The sequence below is a fragment of the Sus scrofa genome, chromosome 9 (assembly GCF_054392235.1).
Source record: "Sus scrofa isolate SSC_HxYL_T2T_F1_AM1 chromosome 9, Sscrofa_HxYL_maternal_Yorkshire_Landrace_v2.0, whole genome shotgun sequence".
Classification (NCBI taxonomy): Eukaryota; Metazoa; Chordata; class Mammalia; order Artiodactyla; family Suidae; genus Sus; species Sus scrofa.
Window position 1 is genome coordinate 23,091,514 of NC_139391.1, and position 19,178 is coordinate 23,110,691.

The 19,178-nt window shown below is 38.1% G+C and overlaps 2 protein-coding genes across 5 annotated transcripts in view; one reads left to right on the forward strand and one right to left on the reverse strand.

The window, feature by feature from the left end:
- The window catches only part of NAALAD2 (N-acetylated alpha-linked acidic dipeptidase 2), a 115,435-nt gene that overhangs the window by 13,221 nt on the left and 83,036 nt on the right, over nt 1–19,178 (forward strand). The window lies entirely within an intron of this gene.
- On the reverse strand, nt 739–9,003 carry LOC110262277 (upstream binding transcription factor like 1). Its single transcript, XM_021102676.2, has 2 exons — nt 8,895–9,003; nt 739–2,827 (listed from the first exon to the last, which is right to left on the reverse strand). Exon 2 carries the CDS (start codon nt 2,701–2,703, stop codon nt 1,489–1,491), a length of 1,215 nt encoding a protein of 404 aa, XP_020958335.2. The 5' UTR covers nt 2,704–2,827; nt 8,895–9,003; the 3' UTR covers nt 739–1,488.

The window sequence follows — 19,178 nt, forward strand, 5'->3', positions numbered from 1 at the left end:
TAAATGCTAGAGAGGATGTGGAGAAAAGGGAATCTTCCTAATGTAAATTGGTACAACCACCATGGAGAACAGGAGGGAGGTTCCTCAAAAAACGAAAAACAGAACTACCATATATGATCCAGCAATCCCACTCCTGGGCATATATCAGGAGAAAACTATAATTCAAAAAGATACACATACCTCAATATTCATTGCAGCACTATTTACAATGTCCAAGACATGGAAGCAACCTACATGTCCATCATCGGAAGAGTAGATAGTTCATTGTATATAGGTACCACATTGTCTATGGCTCCGCCATAAAAGAAAAATAAAACACTGCTATTTGTAGGAACATAGGGGGACCTAGAGATTATCATAGTAAGTGAAATAAGTCAGAGAAAGACAAACATCATATGATATTTATATTTGGAAACTTTAAAAATGATACAAATGGACTTAAAATAACAGAAATAGACTCTCAGAATTTGATATCAAACTTATGGTTCTCAAAGAAGATACCACTGGGGAGAGGGATAAATTAGGAGGATGGGATTGATATAAACACACTAATGTATATAAAATGGATAATTAACAAGGACCTACTTATAGCACAGGAGAATCTACACAATATTATGTAAAAACCTATATGGGAAAAATGGGCATATGTATAATTGATTCAATTTACTGAACACCTGAGATTAATAAAATATTGTTGTCAACAATACTCTAATAAAATTAAAAAAAATGAAACACACAAGTTTTTAAAATTTTTATTTTCTAAATCGGAAAGAAATATTTTATTGGCAGATCAGAATTTAAATATACATAGGGATATACTGCTTCCCACATGAATTTCTTCAACTCCAAGTTGGTTAATGAACTACTCCTTGGTTGAGGAAGAAAGAAAAAGAGATATGAAGATTTTGCAATTTTCTCAAAGTCACCTACCCTACCTCCTGTCAAATAGTCCCCACTGCAGTTCCAGTACAGGGGTCCACGAGGAGAGTTCCACAGAAAAGTAATGAGCCATAGGCAAATGATGAGAACAACAATTTTCACCCCAACCAATCAATCATCTCACTGTTTCCTTTTGTTTTGTTTTCCAAGAAACGTAATTGTATGGATTTCATTTCCATGAAGAGGGATGGGTGGTATTGGCGTGTAGAGTAGGGGAAGAATACCATTTCATATTCACAGTTATTCTCCCAGTAGTGTTACCTCTTGCCATGTTTATGAACCTGATGCAGAGAATACTGTTTCAAGTTCTCTTCTTCCCAACCTGTCCTACTTTATATGGATGAGGAAGGGGCAGAAAATAGGAGGCAGGGAGGGAGGGACCAAGGGAGGAGGGAAGGAGAGTGGGAAGGAAGGCAGGAAAGAGGGAAACGTTCAAGGAGAGTTCCCTGCCTTTATCATCGATCCCTAGACTTTTGGTGGGAAGTCCTCTGTTACACTATTGAAGGGATTAAAAAAAAATCATTTGGCACATGCGTCAGAGGAGTCCCCTTAGGAATGTGAGTTGGGGCCACTGTGCTGAACATCACAATATTCATCTTCATCCCCACTGCCCTCAACAACACCATCCTCATCTTCATCCCTGTTGCTGTCTGAGGAGTTTCTGCCTTCCTCCCTTTCCTTAAGGTCCTTTTGTTCCTCTGATGCCTGTGAAACATTTTCTCCAATAGTGTCTGATGATTCCGTCTCTCGAAGGCCCTGGTCCCCTCCAAGCCCTCCTTGCAGATTCCCTGCTGATGGGGACTGCAGATCCATCTTTCTGATCTTGGGGTCCGGGCCCCCTGGCATGCTCATGTTCTTACGCTTACTGTAGGTTCGCTCTCTGTAAGCAGCATATTCTTCAGGAGACAGAGTCTGGAGCCAGAGGTCGAGGTCCACCTTGTACTGTTTCTGCAGTTGCTCAGCCTGCTTCTTGTAATGCTCCTTCTCGTTTTGGGGGACCCGCTGCCAGAGTCTACCAATCTCCACCATGCGCTGCCAATAGGGCAGCCCTTTCAGCTGCCAGCTGGACCACAAATCCTGGTGGAACTTGTGATATCCATGCATCGGGGGCTTCTTGGGCTCTCCGTGGAACTTCATCGTCATGGATACCTTGTTTCTGGGGGGAGACCTCACTTTTTGCACATTGCCCTGGAGTCTCGATTGGCTTCCTTTGGGGACAGCAGACTTCCTGGACTTCCGGACTAGATCAGGGTGCTGTTCCTTGAACTGAGCCATTTTTTCCTCAAACTCCTGTTTCTCCTTCTGGAAATCTTGCGTATATTTCAGCTTCATCTGCTCTGGCAGCTTTTTGTATTCTTCAGACAGGACCTTGGTCAGCTCCTGGTTGCTCAGCTGAGGGTGTTTCTGGAGGTACTGGGGTCGCATCTCCGTGAAAAAGCGAATGTAAGAGGTCAGGGGCTTCTTGGGGAAATCAGGATGCTTCTCGAGTTTTCTGCTTTTGTGAGAACTGTGAACATTTTCCTTTGCTTCCAAGACTAATTCTGACAGAGTCCGAAGCTTTCTCAGGTTATAAGAAATCTCTAACCATTTTTGTTTGCACATTTGTCCAGAAAATGCTTTAAAAGCTACTTTTTCCCAGTCCATCAGTGACTGGGCTGTTTTGAATGTGTGGCTGTCATTGGATGGAAGGTTCTTCTCCATACGTTCCAGTAACTTCTCAACATCTTCTTTGGACCAGTCACCTTGCCCTTGAGACAACGTCATTTCTAGGTCTTTGGGGCACTTATGTGGTCCCAGAAGTTCAGACACCTCAGCAAAATCTCACACTTCTTCCCTCTCAGCTGGTGAGTTTTTCTGGAAGTTCTGCTGTGTGAGTGATTTTATGTTTCTGAGAAGAAAGAAGAGAAAGAAAAGGAAAGTTACTCCTGTATGTGATACATAAGAGAGGCGCACCCCAACTGGGACATGTACCTTCTATCTTTAATTTACTCTTAAAACTGTAAATAAAAGCTGGTCCAATTTTTGAGTTGAGATTAATGTGGAGCATTACAAATATTTTGCAAAATTAAAAATCCTGAGGCCTCATCCCAACATGCCTTCCATTCAACTTCACCACAGCATGTGAATTGAACAAAAGACTATGTCTAGTCACTTATGATGGAGCATGATAATGTGAGAGAATAGAATGTATACATGTATGTGTAGCTGAGTCCCCATGCTGTATAGTAGAAAAAAAAAATTGTACTGGGGAAATAACAGTAAAAAATAAATAAACAAGTAAATAAAGGAAAAAAAATTAAAATGAAAGAGAAATGCCTGAAAAGGAATAGAGCATAAAATAGCAATAAGATACCACAACACATCAGAATGGCCAAAATCCCAAACAGGGACATCACTAAAACCTAGTGAAAATGTGGAGAAAGAGGAATTTTTTTTTTTTTTTTGCTATTTCTTGGGCCGCTCCCGCGGCATATGGAGGTTCCCAGGCTAGGGGTCCAATTGGAGCTGTAGCCACCAGCCTACACCAGAGCCACAGCAACACAGGATCCGAGCCGCGTCTGCAACCTACACCACAGCTCACGGCAACAGATTTTTAGGGCAATGTGATGCCTTGGCATATTATAAAGGTGGGTACCTGTCACTATGCTTCAGTCAAAACTTACAGAATGTACAAAACCAAGAGTAAACACTAATGTAAAATTACAGACTTTGGGTGATAATGAAGTGTCAGTGTAGGTTCTTTGAGTGTAATAAATATACCGTCCTTGTACAGTATGTGATAGTGGGAGAGACTGTGTGTGTTTAGTTGGGGAGGCAGGATATATATATGTATGTATATGCATATGAGAACTCTGTTCTTTCTGTTCAATTTTACTGTGAATCTGAACTTCTCTTAAAAAGTTGCACTCCAAGGGTTCTTAAGCATAGCTGCCTTCTAAGAAAAGTCCAGAATGCCATGGACTGAGTGTACAATTCAGGAGCTAGAAACAGAAATGTGCCAGCTGTGAGTGCCTTACATGTTAGTCATGAAAACCTGAACCATAAGTACATGACCAATTTATAGATTTTTTTTCAGGACTGTGTGTAGTCACATAAATGCATTCTATTGAACCATATTTTTCTGCCCTTAAATGGCAAGGATTCGATGAGAACTACAGAATATTTGTTTACTTGGTTAACTTTACCCGTTTTAAGGCACAGTGAAAATATTAGCTCTTTTTGGAAAACTCCCACAAAATACCTGGTACTGACTAGAACTTAAACAAGTAGAACTGACAACGGTACAGAATTTCCTTGCCTTCATTTATCCTATTAGTTGGGTAGCCTAACATCTATGGGACATGATAAGACATGTCCCAAATTCTCATGATAGCTCCTTGAACAGTCTCTGATGATATTTTTCGGTCTAAAACTAAGCCTTCTCAGCATATGCTAACTAAGGAGAAAGTGGAAAGTTATATAAAATCATTTTTTTACTAACAAAAAGTGGAATGTTTGGAATCTGAATCTATAGGGGAAGAAATGCTTTCCTTCCAATTATTCTAAAAGATATGACGAGGTGTTTAAAGCAATGAAGGTGGAAATACAGTTGTGCTGCTGTTGTTGTGTAGCACTTCAATGAGCCAGGCATTTTCCCAAATGTTTTACACTCACTATTACCCCAGGACATAGATGAGGACGCGGAAAAAATGAAAAGAATTTATGTTCCTTCTGCAAATTACGGAGACGGTAAAAATAATACTAAAAGAAAAGATTTTAAGAAGAACTGTTTGGAAAACCAAAGAGAAATTAGATACTCTAAGATACATTAATGTTCTATTAGACAGAGTAGGAAAAATTAAAACTCAATGGAAGAGGAGAGAAATAGAAGTGAAAGGTAGGATGACAGTTTTATAGATTTTAAAAATATATCCCATTAGTGTGGAATGCGGGAAAGATGGCATAACAGAGCTCAGGAGATTTTAATAAAGGGGATATTTAACAACATTATCAGTCTTATGAAGGGAAACTACAAAGAGTGGAGGCACCCAAAGTCTCTCCATAGTGGGACTCTGAACCTGAAAGGGAAAACAACTCCTAGAAGAAATTCAAGGATTTCTAATGTGTTTGTGTATCTTGAGAAGAGGCTTTCAGCTCAGAGAGTTTGAGGGTGTGTGTGATGGGTATAGACAAGAGCCAGAGAAAAGAAACTTGTCAACTGCAGAATGAAAAAATGCTATGACAAAAAAAAAAAGGAGTTCCCGTCATGGCGCAGTGGTTAACAAATCCGACTAGGAACCATGAAGTTTCGGGTTCAATCCGTGGCCTTGCTCAGCGGGTTAACGATCTGGCGTTTCTGTGAGCTGTGGCGTAGGTTGCAGATGCTGCTTGGATCCCGAGTTGCTGTGGCTCTGGTCTAGGCCAGTGGCTATAGCTCTGATTAGATCCCTAGCCTGGGAACCTCCATATGCCACAGGAGCGGCCCTAGAAAAGGCAAAAAGACAAAAAAAAAAAAAAAAAAAAAATCAAAAATAAGATGTTGAGTATAAACCTAATAAAACCATGTATAAGATCTATAAGAAGAAAGCTAAAGAAAATTCTGATGAAAGACATGGAAGAAGAACTAAATAAATGCTTAGATATCCCATGTTCATTTATAGAAAGTTCATTTATAGGAAGATGGCAGTTCTTCCAAACTTGACATATAGATTCAATGCAATTCTAATCCAAATTTCAGCAAGATAGTTTGTGGATATTGGCAAATTGATCTAAAAGTTTATTATGAAGGGCAAAAGGCTCAGAATGGCCAAAACAATATTTAAAAATAAGAACAAATTTGGAGAACTGATACTATCTGATTTGAAGACTTACCAAAAAAACCTACCGTAATCAAGAGTATGTTACAGGAGTTCTTGTTGTGGCTCAGTGGGTTGGGACCCCAACTAGTATCCATGAGGATGCAGGTTCTATCCCTGGCCTCACTCAGTGGGTTAAAAGACCTGGCATTGCTGTGAGCTTTGATGTAGGTTGCAGATGCAGCTCAGATCCCAAGTAGCTGTGGCTGTGGCCTAGGCCAGCAGCTGCAGCTCCAATTTGACCCCTAGCCTGGGAATTTCCATATGCCGCAGGTGCAGCCATTAAAAAAAACAAACAGTTATGTTATAGATGAAAAAATAGACAAGTAGATCATTGGAAGAGACTAGAGAGATCAGAAAAAAAATGTGTGTATATATATATATATATATATATATATATATATATACCAGAAGAATTAAGACAATACAAAATAGAAAAAAAATAGGCTTTTCTACAAACGCTATGGGAAAAACTCGATATCCAAATCCCACCCCTCAAAAAATCTAAATACAGATCTTACCCACTTCACAAAAATTAACTTGAAATAGATCATATATCTAATTGTAAAACAATACAACCCTTAGAAGACAACAAAGAAAAAAATCTAGATGACCTTAAGTATGGTGACAACTTTTTACATATAATGCCAATGGTAAGATCCATGAAAGAAATAATTTATAGAGTAGATTGCATTACAGTTAAAAACTTCTACCCTGCAAAAGCCACTGTCAAGAGAATAAGAACACAAACCAAAGACAGGGGGGAAAGTCTTTGCACAGAACATATGTAATAAAACATTGTTTTCAAAAATATTCAAAGAGGAGTTCCCGTCGTGGCGCAGTGGTTAACGAATCCGACTGGGAACCATGAGGTTGCGGGTTCGGTCCCTGCCCTTGCTTAGTGGGTTAAGGTTCCGGCATTGCCATGAGCTGTGGTGTAGGTTGCAGACGCGGCTCGGATCCCGCGTTGCTGTGGCTCTGGCGTAGGCTGGCGGCTACAGCTCCGATTCAACCCCTAGCCTGGGAACCTCCATATGCCGTGGGAGCGGCCCAAGAAATAGCAAAAAGACAAAAAAAAAAAAAAAAAAAAAAAAAAAAAAAAAATTCAAAGAATCCTTAAAACTCAACAGAGCTCAACAGAGAATAAATAATCCTATTTTAAAAAAATAGCAAAACACCTGAACAGTCGCCTAATCAAAGAAAATATACAGGTGGAAATTAGCATATGAAAAGATATTCAACAGCATATGTCGTCAAGGTATTACATATTAAAACAACAAAGATACCGCTACATACTTCTTAAAGTGATGAAAATGCAAAACACTAACACCGCCAAATGCTGGCAGGGATGCAGAACAACAGAAAAACAGAAATTCTCATTGACTGCTGGGGGAATGGGAAATGATACAGCTGCTTTGGAAGAGAGTTTAGTAATTTCCCCAGGGCCGCTTTAGTTATAAACAAAACATAGTGTTAACATAAAATCCAGCAATCATACTTCTTGGTATTTATTACTCACATGAGTTGAAAATTTATGTCTACAAAAATAGTTGCACATGTATGTGCAAAGTAGCATTATTCCTAATTTTCAAAATTTGAAAGCAATCAAGAAGTCCCTCAGGATAGGTTAATAGATAAATAAACTTCAGTACCTCAAAACAGTAGGGTGTTACTCAATGCTAAATAGAATGAACTATCAAGCCAGCAATAGACAGGCAGAGACTTTAAATGCATATTGCTGAGTGAAAGAAGCAAGTCTGAAAAGACTCAAGCTAATTAGAATTAACAAAAATGGATTAAGTTTACCAGTTAAGAAATATACATATACAGGACAAAAAGAGAATGAATGGTTACATACTGTTTGGAAGAGACACTAGTATATCAAATGGAGGAAGTTTAAAAATATAATAATAGAAAATGCTAATGAAAGAAAAATAACATTTTTGGTTTGTTCTTAGGCAAAATATTAAATATCTAGTATGTTTTGGAAGGACAATATACAAAAAAAAATTAAATTCAATAATATATACCAAACAGAAACATGTAGACATCTGACAGCTTCAGAATAAAAAAAAAAAAGATAGATAAACTAGAGATAAATCAACATATTCATGTTTATAGTTAGCAATAAACATATTTCAATTATGAATAAATCAATCAGGGAAAAAAATCCAATAAAGGCATCAGGGAATTGAACGACTCAATTAACAAGATTAACCTTATTAACAGATACAAAATCCAATAGTTACAAAACATTATTCTCAAACATATATTGATCATTTATTGGGGCCTAAAAAATATCTAAAATGTGACATATTGTCACAATTTAGAAAGGTATAAATAAAAGGGAATTTTTTTAAATCTGAGAAAGTATAAGCTTAAAATAATTATAACTAATGCCATTGTAAATAGGGAATTATTAGAAGCATTTTCCTTAAAAGCAGAAATAAAAACAAAGTCAGCTGCTATCACTGCTTCCACGCAACACTGTATGGGAGGTCCTAGGTGGCATCCTTTATGAAAATGATGGGGGCGAGCAGAGAAGGAAACAAAATTACAGAATCAAAAGAAGAAAATACAACTGTTTATATGATGAAATCCATAGGGAATGATTATCTTACAGGAAAAAGAAACCTATTATACCATCGAATTATTGAAAAAAAATAGAAAAGAAGAAGGCATATGTATTCAAGATTAAAAGACTTTTTGAAAACCTACAAAACTTGGAATATTCAAGCCCCTGCTTACCTCATTCCACTTTTGTTTCTTGCTCTTTCCATTCCCTGGCTTTTTTCAGCCCTGTGCGGAAATGTAACAATCTCCTTCCCCCTTCAGGACCTCCACCCACCCCACCCTATTTACCCTTCAAGCCTGTCTTCAAATGCCACTCCCTCCTTACACAGGCTAAGTTTACAGTCATTACATATCCCTTTATTTATACTTGTGCACTCCCCCTCCGTCCCTCAGCATTCAGAAATTCCGAGGGGCCAGGGATTGAACCACCAGTGCCATGCCATAGCAGTGGCCCAGACACAGAAGTGACAGCTCCCAGATCCCTAACTTGGAGCCATCAGGGAACTCCCATGTTACTCCCTTCTGTTTTCCCCTTCATATACTGACCCAAATTGTAAACAGAAGTCCTGTCGCCTTTGTTCAACGCCTTGCTCCCCGACTACCCTTCATAAGGACAGGAACCATGTCTGTCTTGTTCATGGCTGCTCCTGGGGACCTGAAACAAATGGTAATAAATAGGCAACAAAATAACCCAAGAATGCATTCAGATGTCTTCTTCACAATACTGAAAAAATGTTTACATCTGAAAAGGCAAAGGCAGACCATCTCAAATCACAGTGACAAAATCCCATCAAAATATTGTTTGCTAGTAGATATGATTTTAATCATTAGCTGATTTCAGATAATCCCATATAAATCTTAGACCATCAACATTTTACTTTCATTCTTAGCTTTCTATTTATGTATAACTTCAACTGATTGCCTGTCCTCTCAAGTTACTGGTTAAAAAAAAAAAAAAAGGCTTGTGGAGTTCCCGTCGTGGCGCAGTGGTTAACGAATCCGACTAGGAACCATGAGGTTGCGGGTTTGATCCCTGCCCTTGCTCAGTGGATTAACGATCTGGCGTTGCCATGAGCTGTGGTGTAGGTGCAGACGCGGCTCGGATCCCGAGTTGCTGTGGCTCTGGCGTAGGCCGGTGGCTACAGCTCCAATTAGACCCCTAGCCTGGGAACCTCCATATGCCGTGGGAGCGGCCCAAGAAAAGGCAAAAAGACAAAAAACAAAAAACTTGTTATTAATCCATTCTCTATTTCAAGGCTTTTTCAACACCAGAACAAATGAGATTTTGGGAGTGGTTCATTCTTTCTTAGGGGGCTGTCCTGTGCCTTGTAGGATGTTTAGCAGAACCCATGGTCTCTACCCATGAAATACCAATGATAACTTCCAGTTGTGACAACCAAGAATTTTTTCCAGATAGCAACAATTGCTCCCTGAAAGGAAAAATCACCCCCATTTGAAACCACTGCACTAGTTAATGAAAAAAAAAAAAAAGATGAGACATTGATAATGATGAAATACAATGTATATTTTTAGGTAGGATAAGAAAATTTAAACATAAAATTCTCTACCTGTGTTTGGGCCTCCTTCCTCCCTGCTGTTCAGGGTGCAACTGGAGCCACAGGAATCAGACCAGACCCTCAAAGATGGGCGTGTCCACCTGAAATCTTTTTTTTTTCCCACTTTCTTTTAATGCTGGGAATGTAAATTTTAAAGGGGAGAGTTCTTTCTTAACTCTGTAGGGAGGGTCATAATGACTTACTACTCACTTTGTATGGGCTTACCTGGGCTATAAATCTCTGGTGAACTTTATATAAAATGCCAGTATGTCATTTTGATGTACGATCTTTTGTCTTGAAAATGTCTGTGACTGTGCCTTTCACTTAGGCAGAATAATTTTCAGAGCTTCTGAGAGTCTCTCTCTTGGGTTATATGCCTCTGTTGGGCTTGAGAAAAATGCTCTTTTTTTTTTTTTTTAACTTGATTGTTAATTGAATTTTCACAGACAGTAAGATCCATAAAATAGTTTAGCTAAACTAACTGGTTCTTAAAATTGTAAAATCTAGAGCATGTAAAGCGGTAACGCAGAAGATGGTTGAAAACTTGTTTATACAAATGTAAGCATACAAGCAAATAAGTAACAGTATGAAAGAAAAATACAAAAAAAAAAAAGTTATGTAGTCCAACCACCCATTTCCTAAGAAAAGAAGAAAAGATACACTTTTTGGTATATACAGAATTAGAGATTTGTTTCAAGTGTAGCATGTTAAGGCAGAGAAACAGACTCTATGGTATGTTTTTACCTGGTTGCTTAAGAACAGTGTTACTACAAAATTATTAAGAAATGATGTCAGGTTAGTCTGAACTTGTGCTGAGTCAAAACTTCCTTCATTCCATGTAATCTTCCCTGGACTCCAGCTCTCTAGAAACTGTGTTAGTTTTCTAAGCACAAAGCTATAAAAATCACACGAATTTTTCTCCACCATCTTTTTTGAATTCTTGCAGGCAACTTCCTTCCAATAAATGTGATTTTTCTTCTCAAAAGATTACGTTAATGCAGGGTTAGTCCTGGATATTTCCAGGGTATCTTTGGAAATTAACTATAAGTGAGGGGAGAAACTCACAAAGGAAGAATTCCCAGTGGCTGGGGATAAAGAAACATAATAAATGGATGATGTTTTTCCCAAGATTGGACTGAAGGAAACAATTGCTACTAATCTCCTCTCAACATGGCCACAGCTTGTCCCTCCTCTTTCAGCTTTTTTTTTTTTTTCATAGATTTTCTATCTTTTCAAAAAGATGATTTCCTTTATGATTTTCTCTAGTAAGAATACAATGAATTTAAGCCTTTCCCTTTGAAACAATGGCATGCTTGCAGAATTCAGAACCACCCCCCCTCATTTGAAAGTTTTTGTGTCTTAAAAGACCAACATTTTAGGTGACTGGAAATTAAATCCTATAAAAAGAGTAGAAACTTAAAAGATAAAATGTTTTCAAAAATTCTATTAAAAACATAATTCAAAGAATCAAGAGATATGAAATTTGACCAGACTGGGAGTTCCCGTGGTGGCTCAGTGGTTAACGAATCTGACTAGGAACCATGAGGTTGCGGGTTTGATCCCTGGCCTCGCTCAGTGGGTTAAGGATCTGGCGTTGCCATGAGCTGTGGTGTAGGTTGCAGACGCGGCTCGGATCCCGAGTTGCTGTGGCTGTGGTGTGGGCTGGCGGCTACAGCTCAGCTCCGATTAGACCCCTAGCCTGGGAACCTCCATAGGCTGCGAGTGCAGCCCTAGAAAAGGCAGAAAGACAAAAAAGAAAAAAGAGAGAGAGAGAGAGAAATTTGACTAGACCGAAACTTACATTAGGAGTTGTGCTAGGAACAAAGATCACATTTTCTGCCTTTTTCACTGTCTAGGAACAGTAACCATATTATCTTGAATCCTTAGTCACTAGCAAGGAATCGAAGGACAGGTGACAGGAGGAATCTCCACTAGTTCTTAGCATCTTTAACTGCAGTGATAAATGTCAGCCCTAGAGTACTGGTGTAATTGAGCTCACACTGGTAAACACCTAGTTTACCCTTTCATTACCATTTATTTGCTTTGTTTTGCCATTATTCCTCTCATTTCTAGAATGCTTCTTTAAAATGACAGCTGTCCCAGGATTCTATTGTGGGCCATGTTCTCTTCTCACTTTATTCATTCTCCCTTTTACGTGTGCATCTCTTCGTTTTCTTTTTAGTGTCACACCTGCAGCACATGAAAGTTCCCAGGCTAGGGGGTGAATTGGAGCTACAGCTCCCAGCCTGCACCTCAGCCACAGCAATGCAGGATCCGAGCCACATCTGCGGCCTGCATCACAGTTTGTGGCAATGCTGGATCTTTAACCCACTGAGCGAGGCCATGGATGGAACCTGCATCATCACGGCTACTTGTCAGATTCTTAACCTGCCTGCTGAGCCACAGGGGGAACTCCTCATCTTTTTTTTTTTTTTTTTTTTTTTTTTTTTTTTTGCTTTTAGGACCATACTTGTGGCATATGGAGGTTCCCAGGCTAGGGGTCTAATCGGAGCTATAGCTGCCAGTCTACACCACAGTCACAGCAACACAAGATCCAAACTGCGTCTGCAACCTACACCACAGCTCACAGCAACGCCAGATCCTTAACCCACTGAGCAAGGCCAGGGATCGAAATCCAAAACCTCATAGTTTCTAGTTGGATTCTTTCCGCTGTGCCACAGGGGGAACTCATCTCCTTTTTTAAACTACCCATATGCTCTTTTTTCTGTATCCGTTTTTACTTCTACTTCCATAGATCATCTTCTGTATGAAGAAGCTTCTGCTGAAAAATTTCTGACCAAAAAAAATGTGACCAGCCAAATAAATAAATTACCTCTTCTGGGAATGAGACGACTCAAGGGTCGGGTTTAGCTGGGTTTAGTGTTCCCATTGGTCTTACTCCGATTTCATTACTCAATTTTAAGTGAGCCCCAGATGATATTAATTCTCATAAAGGTCATCAAAACTGAAAGATGTAGAAACATGCTTAGGATAAGAAGTTTTGATGTTACAGTTAAGAAAATGTATCCAAAGCATCTTCCTCACCTTCTAGTCAAAACTCAAGTCCAAAAGACCATAGTAGCTAATTCCTCCAGTATTTTACAATGAAATGAAAGCTAAATAAGAATATTAGCTGTAAAATTTTCTTTGAAAGGAGGCAAAATTAAGCTTATGAGATTTAAGGTTTAATAACTTGCTCACTGAAATTTTAGCGTCCACAGAGAGCACTCAGGATCTTTAGTGGAAATGGAAAGAAGTGATGCATTGGAGGCAAATAAAATGAAATTATGCAAAATCTGAGATCACCTGGAGAGATGCTATTTGTCAAAAGAAACTGATAAAGAAATTTGTCTGTTAGCTACTGAAGTACTACATGAAATAGGTGAGGAGAGTGTTGAGAAAGTTTTCTATGGAAACCAGGTAATATAGATGGACCGAGTAAGGACATATTTCAGATAAGCCTTTCCAAATTTGGAGAATCAATTCTGAGTTAATCATCCTTTTAAGAGATTAAAAGACAAGTAAATGTTCCTTGTCTGTGACCCTTAGGAGCCAGATGCTGAATAGGTAAATACTTAACATCCTGACAATGGTGAAAAATAGAGTTTACTCTTCTTGAGTGCTCATTCCTGGTTCTAATCCAGATCACTATATCAGCTTTTTTTTTGTTGAAGATCAGTTTAGTTTCATTGTATAACTCATGTATACTTCTGCTGTGTTTGTCCCTTAATTATTTTTCTTCTAAACCGAACCAAAACAATGGAACAAAATCTTTGAATGTGGAGAGCTCCCATTGTGGCCCAGCAGGTTAAAAACTCAATCAGTATCCATGAGGATGCCGGGTTGATCCGTGAATTAAGGATCTGGCATTGCCATGAACTGTGATGTAGGTTACAGACTCGGCTCAGAGTCCATACTGCTGCGGCTGTGGTATAGGCCAACAGCTACAGCTTTGATTCGATCCCTAGCCTGGGAACTTCCTTATGCCACAGATGCGGCATAAAAAAAAAAAAAGAAAGAAAGAAAGAGAAAAGCTTTCAATGTGCATTCAGCATTTCTAGATAAGTTTTGATGCTTGGTGTGCTACAGGACCAATCTTGACCTAATAGGACAGAAGCAGAACTGCTTTGGGACGCCATGCATTTTTTTCTTATACTTAGATCCTCTTGCTCAGGACACTGTCTTGGTTCTCCTGATAGATGGGAGATGGCCTCAATAAGCTCTTTTTGCACATCTTCCTCTTGACTATCTGCTCTATGTGGACAGACATGTGAAAGAAAAACACCCTGTGACTCATTAAATTGGGGAGCAGATTAGTCTTTATTAGAGAATATTAGCCTTTCCCCTAGCTGGTTGCTTACCGATTTTTACTTGCCCTGAATATCTGTAAGAAGTATGCCCTCAGTTTCATGGAATTTAGCACATTACAGATTATGCTATTTTTTTCCACATTTCAGTCATCATTTATCCCATGACTATACGGTAAGGCATTTTCTTTGTATTCCTTTCTTGGTTTCTCTGTTTCTTGATTTCGTTCTTTTTTATGAGGCTTATGTATCATTTTATTTATCGAAATGTGGATTCTCAAACACGTGTATTACTCTTTCAAAAGCAAATCTCTTTGCTTTTCTCAATACTTGACATTTATATCACCTAATGCTTAGTAAGTGATTTTCTATATATGCCTATTTAAATCCTGACTGTCTCGATCATTCTAGGTCTTGTTTTCATTTCCTTATCACTAGGAAGCTTTATCTTCCACTACTATACATTTGCCATCCCTAGGGAAATCTAAACATTAAAACCTACGGAATAAAATTACAGTATAGTAATTTCAAATCTTAATATAATTTCCCTGGACTCTGAATCGGGAAATCAATTTATTTCTTTCCTTGTGTCAACATCATGCTTTATGATTTTCAGTCTTGTTATGTTAGCTATATTTTGGAAAACTTTGTTAATGCTAGAATAATACTGCTTATTCATTTATCCATTTATCCATTCGTTCACTGTTTTCATAATATTTTATGTTCTAAGCATGTGTAAGATAGTGGGAATATGGTGTCCTTACCCTTTTGGAATTTTCAGTCGAGTAGTAATAAGTATGCATGAATATGATAAGAGGAATGGAGAGAAACAAAGTATCCTTGGCATACATTTGGCCTCCATAGACAATGGAAGTGTACTAGTTCAACTCAATTAATTAATTCAATAAGGGGATGTAGCACGAATAGAATAAAACCTAAAAGCAGTGGCCTGATCCTCTGATGAAATAATCATTCTTTTTAAAAATTCTTGTTCAGCACATTTCAACATAAACACACCTTAAATATTAAGGTTAAATTGGACATTTAGCAAAATTTACAATGATCTGTATCCTGCTATCAGACATAGAAAAACCTGCTTCTCATGTGGTAGGACAAAAATTTAAGCACCAACACTACATAGTCTTCTCTCTGAAGTTCTTCTTTTAATGAGTCAGGATCCAGTACATGAAAGTTGGAATCCTTTAATAGACACATTAAAGTCTATGCCAATTTGGAAATGTAGGCAGAACACAGCCACATTTTCAACTAAAAAAAGAAGAATGCATGTGTATGCCAGGTGAAATTAGATGGATAGTCAAAAAATACATTGTGCCAGACCATGCCATATATCTGCATATGTAGAACTCTCTTTAAATCTCACCAATAACACGTATTATCCATATCAAGTTCTGAGTTTAAAAACAGTGTGGAATGGTAAATGTACACGTAGAAAAAGAGGAACATTTAAGGTCTAACTCAGGACAACGGTTCTCGACCTAGACTGCCCATTAGAATCACTGGAGGAATTTCTTAAAATCCCCTGTTTTAGTCTCTGCCACAAAATACTTTGTCAGAAATTCTCTTTGATGAGGCACAGGCATCACCATTTTCCAAAACGCCTTAGATGATTCCAATGCTGGAGCAAGTTTGAGAATCCATGCTTTAAAATTCTTCACGCATCCCCTGCTCACCCGAGAGGTGGAAGATTGGAACGAGCAGACATCAGTGTGTATCGTGTATTGTTTTTCTTCCCTTTGCTCTCTTCAGGGATTGTCAGACTTTATCTGGCCTGGGAATTACTTCCTAGCACAGCAGACTTAACTTATAGTTAATTCATCATACACTTTGTTAATGGTGTATGAGGAAGAACACTTTATGCTTTCGTCTGAGTTCTTTGGCTGGTCTAATAATTAAATCGACTTATGGCAGCTCAACCAGAGAAAAACGAATTTAATTCATATGTAGGGGAGCTCATAGAAATATGAGACTCAGAGAAGTAACCAAATAGGCAGCTTTTATACTTTTTAGACAAAAAAAAAAAAAAAAGTCTGTGAAAATTGACATATTTGGGGAATAATCTGATGATCAATTTTGAGTCTGCTATTTATATATTCCTGGGTTGCTGATACAGATTTTAAGGACTCAGAAAGTAGTTTCCAGGTATCTTGTAATTTTTTACTCAGTGTGATCTTAAAAATGTTAGGGGCATCTTATTCTACTTGCATAAATGGTAGTATGTGTGTATTTTAGAGGCCATATTTAAGAACAGATATGTAAATAACGCATTAAATGATTTCAAACAATGTTTTTGAGTTGGGAAGTGACTCTTCGGTAATTTCTAACTTAAAGTTAGAGAAAGCAGTAATGAACGTGCCTACAGAAAAGTGACGTTTGTAACTGTGCATAGATATCAGGAATTAGAGTGACTATTCATGTGATACAGTAATTAAATTCAAATGAATGATTTCAGAAAATAAAATTTTAAAATTATGATTTGTTTTTTGGTGTTGATTGTTATGAGAGATCCATCATTTCATAATGTGAAGTTGTTGATAATAGTTCCAAAGGATTTAGAAAAAAATTACTTATTTTTAACTTATTATAAGAGTGTCAACATAGGAGGGCAAATTTTAAAATTTACTCATGTAAGAAGATTATAGTGAAGTCTGATCCAATTTCCTAAAGATTAATCCTATTAATTCATATTTAGACATTTAATGGTGGATTCTGTTAGAGATGAAGGACTTGAAAGGAGAAATTTTACCTTGTGACCGTATCTTGTATATGCGTTTTCATGCATTTTTATCAGTGGGTTACAATAAAGATATGTTCTGAATCACAGAAGAAGGACAGATCACAGGCATTATGTACATTTCTTCATTTTAACAACCATGGGGTTTTTATTTCTATTATCTTTTATAAAGGTATTGTTTAATTAGCCATTACATCCCCAAGCTGATAGACAGTGCCTTGAACTGTAAACTTACCAGTAAATGCTTATTGATTAAATTAACATAATTGCTTAGAAAACAAAACGTTGCTTGCATTTTGCCTGGTCTCGGAGATTTATAACTAATGGATTTTAATTTGGAATCTAAAGTAAGGCACAAATGAACCTATCCACAGAACAGAAACAGATTCACAGACATGGAGAACAGCCTTGCGGTTGCCAAGGGGGAGGGAATGGATGGGAAATTTGGGGTTAGTAGATGTAAACTATTATATTTAGAATGCATAAGCAATGAGGTCCTGCTGTATAACACAGGGAACTATATCCAATCACTTGTAATAGAACATTATAAATGATAACATGGGGGAAAAATGTATGTGTATGACTGGGTCACTTTGCTGTACAGCAGAAATTGACAGAACATTGTAAATCAACTACACTTAAAAAAAAAAAAAAAAAAAAAAAAAGGCCTCTGATTTCTCCTTCACAAAGCCATCCTTGAAAACCAGTGATTCTCCCAGAGCTAATGCCACCTCCTCGCCTGGGACTGTGGATCTCCTCAGGTCAAAGCAGCCATAGAAAAAAATGTAAGATTTCACCCCCACATGATGGACAACAGGGGCTCTTTCTTTAGTTCCTCTGTCCCCACCCCCACCCCCCAAAAAAAGGAACCCCTTTGGGACAAAATTGCCCATGCCAAAGCTGTGCCAACCTGTCATTTTACTGTTGCCACTGTCTGCATCTCTGCAACTATGGCTAATCTTTGGGCAGGGCTGAAAGAGAAAAAGAAAATGAAAAAAGATAAAAAAGAAAAAATTGTGATTTCCTCCCACATTTTCCATTTGCGGGAACTTCTTTTTCTGGTCCTTTGACTAGAAATTGGATGTTTATGTTTGAGCTTTTGTTGGATGATCATGCAGGTCAGAGAAATGAGCCTTCATTTTAGCCAAAGCCAGGAAAGAGAAAAGGAAAAATAATTCCACAAAACTATCCTCCCTTGTGGGCAATTATTCAAGTCTTAACTTCTGGCCTCATTTCACTTTCTATTTTAATTTTTCACCATCCTCACGTAGTTCCTTTTTATGGTCAGATCAGAGTTTTCGGTTGTAATCTGTAGGTAAGACAGACTATGGAGAATGTATTCCATTTCGGCCAGTGCTAGAGTTAATACAAAACTTTAACATAGGCAACAATTCTTGGATGCTTCCAGAGATGAGGGCATTCGATTGCTTTTTAATAATCCCTAAGCAAATATCTGAAAATCTAATTGTAGTGTCTTTTCTACTACAACTTCATAGAAATACATTTAATCCCCAGATTATCCCCTAACCAATTTTCTCTTTAAAGAGAGCAAAAGAGGAGAGATGGAGGGAGGGAGGTGGGGAGAGAAAGGTTGATTTAGATAGGTAGATAGATGATAGGTAATAGATAGAGACATGGATATGAATATAGATACAGATTATATACATGTAAAAAATAGAAAAAGAAATTTTCCTTGTGATGAGATCTCTTAGAAACTGCTATTCTAACAACTTTCCTATTATCACGCAGTGGTGTTAATTATAGTTATGGGAGTGCCCGTCGTGGTGCAGTGGTTAACGAATCCGACTAGGAACCATGAGGATGTGGGTTCGGTCCCTGCGCTTGCTCAGTGGGTTAATGATCCGGCGTTGCCGTGAGCTGTGGTGTAGGTTGCAGACGCGGCTTGGATCCCGCGTTGCTGTGGCTCTGGTGTAGGCAGGTGGCTACAGCTCCGATTCGACCCCTAACCTGGGAGCCTCCACATGCCGCGGGAGCAGCCCAAAGAAATAACAAAAAAAAAAAGAAAAAATTATAGTTATGATGTGGGTCAATACATCCCTAAAGAGATTGATTTCAATGTCTGATTACTTTGCCAACTTTTAAGATCTAAGTCAGTAACACTCTTTGAAATGAAATTTGTTGATAACTTGGATGTTATGTGTGTTAAAAAAAATAGGATTTATTGTTCATCCTTGAAAAATGTATATTAAAGATC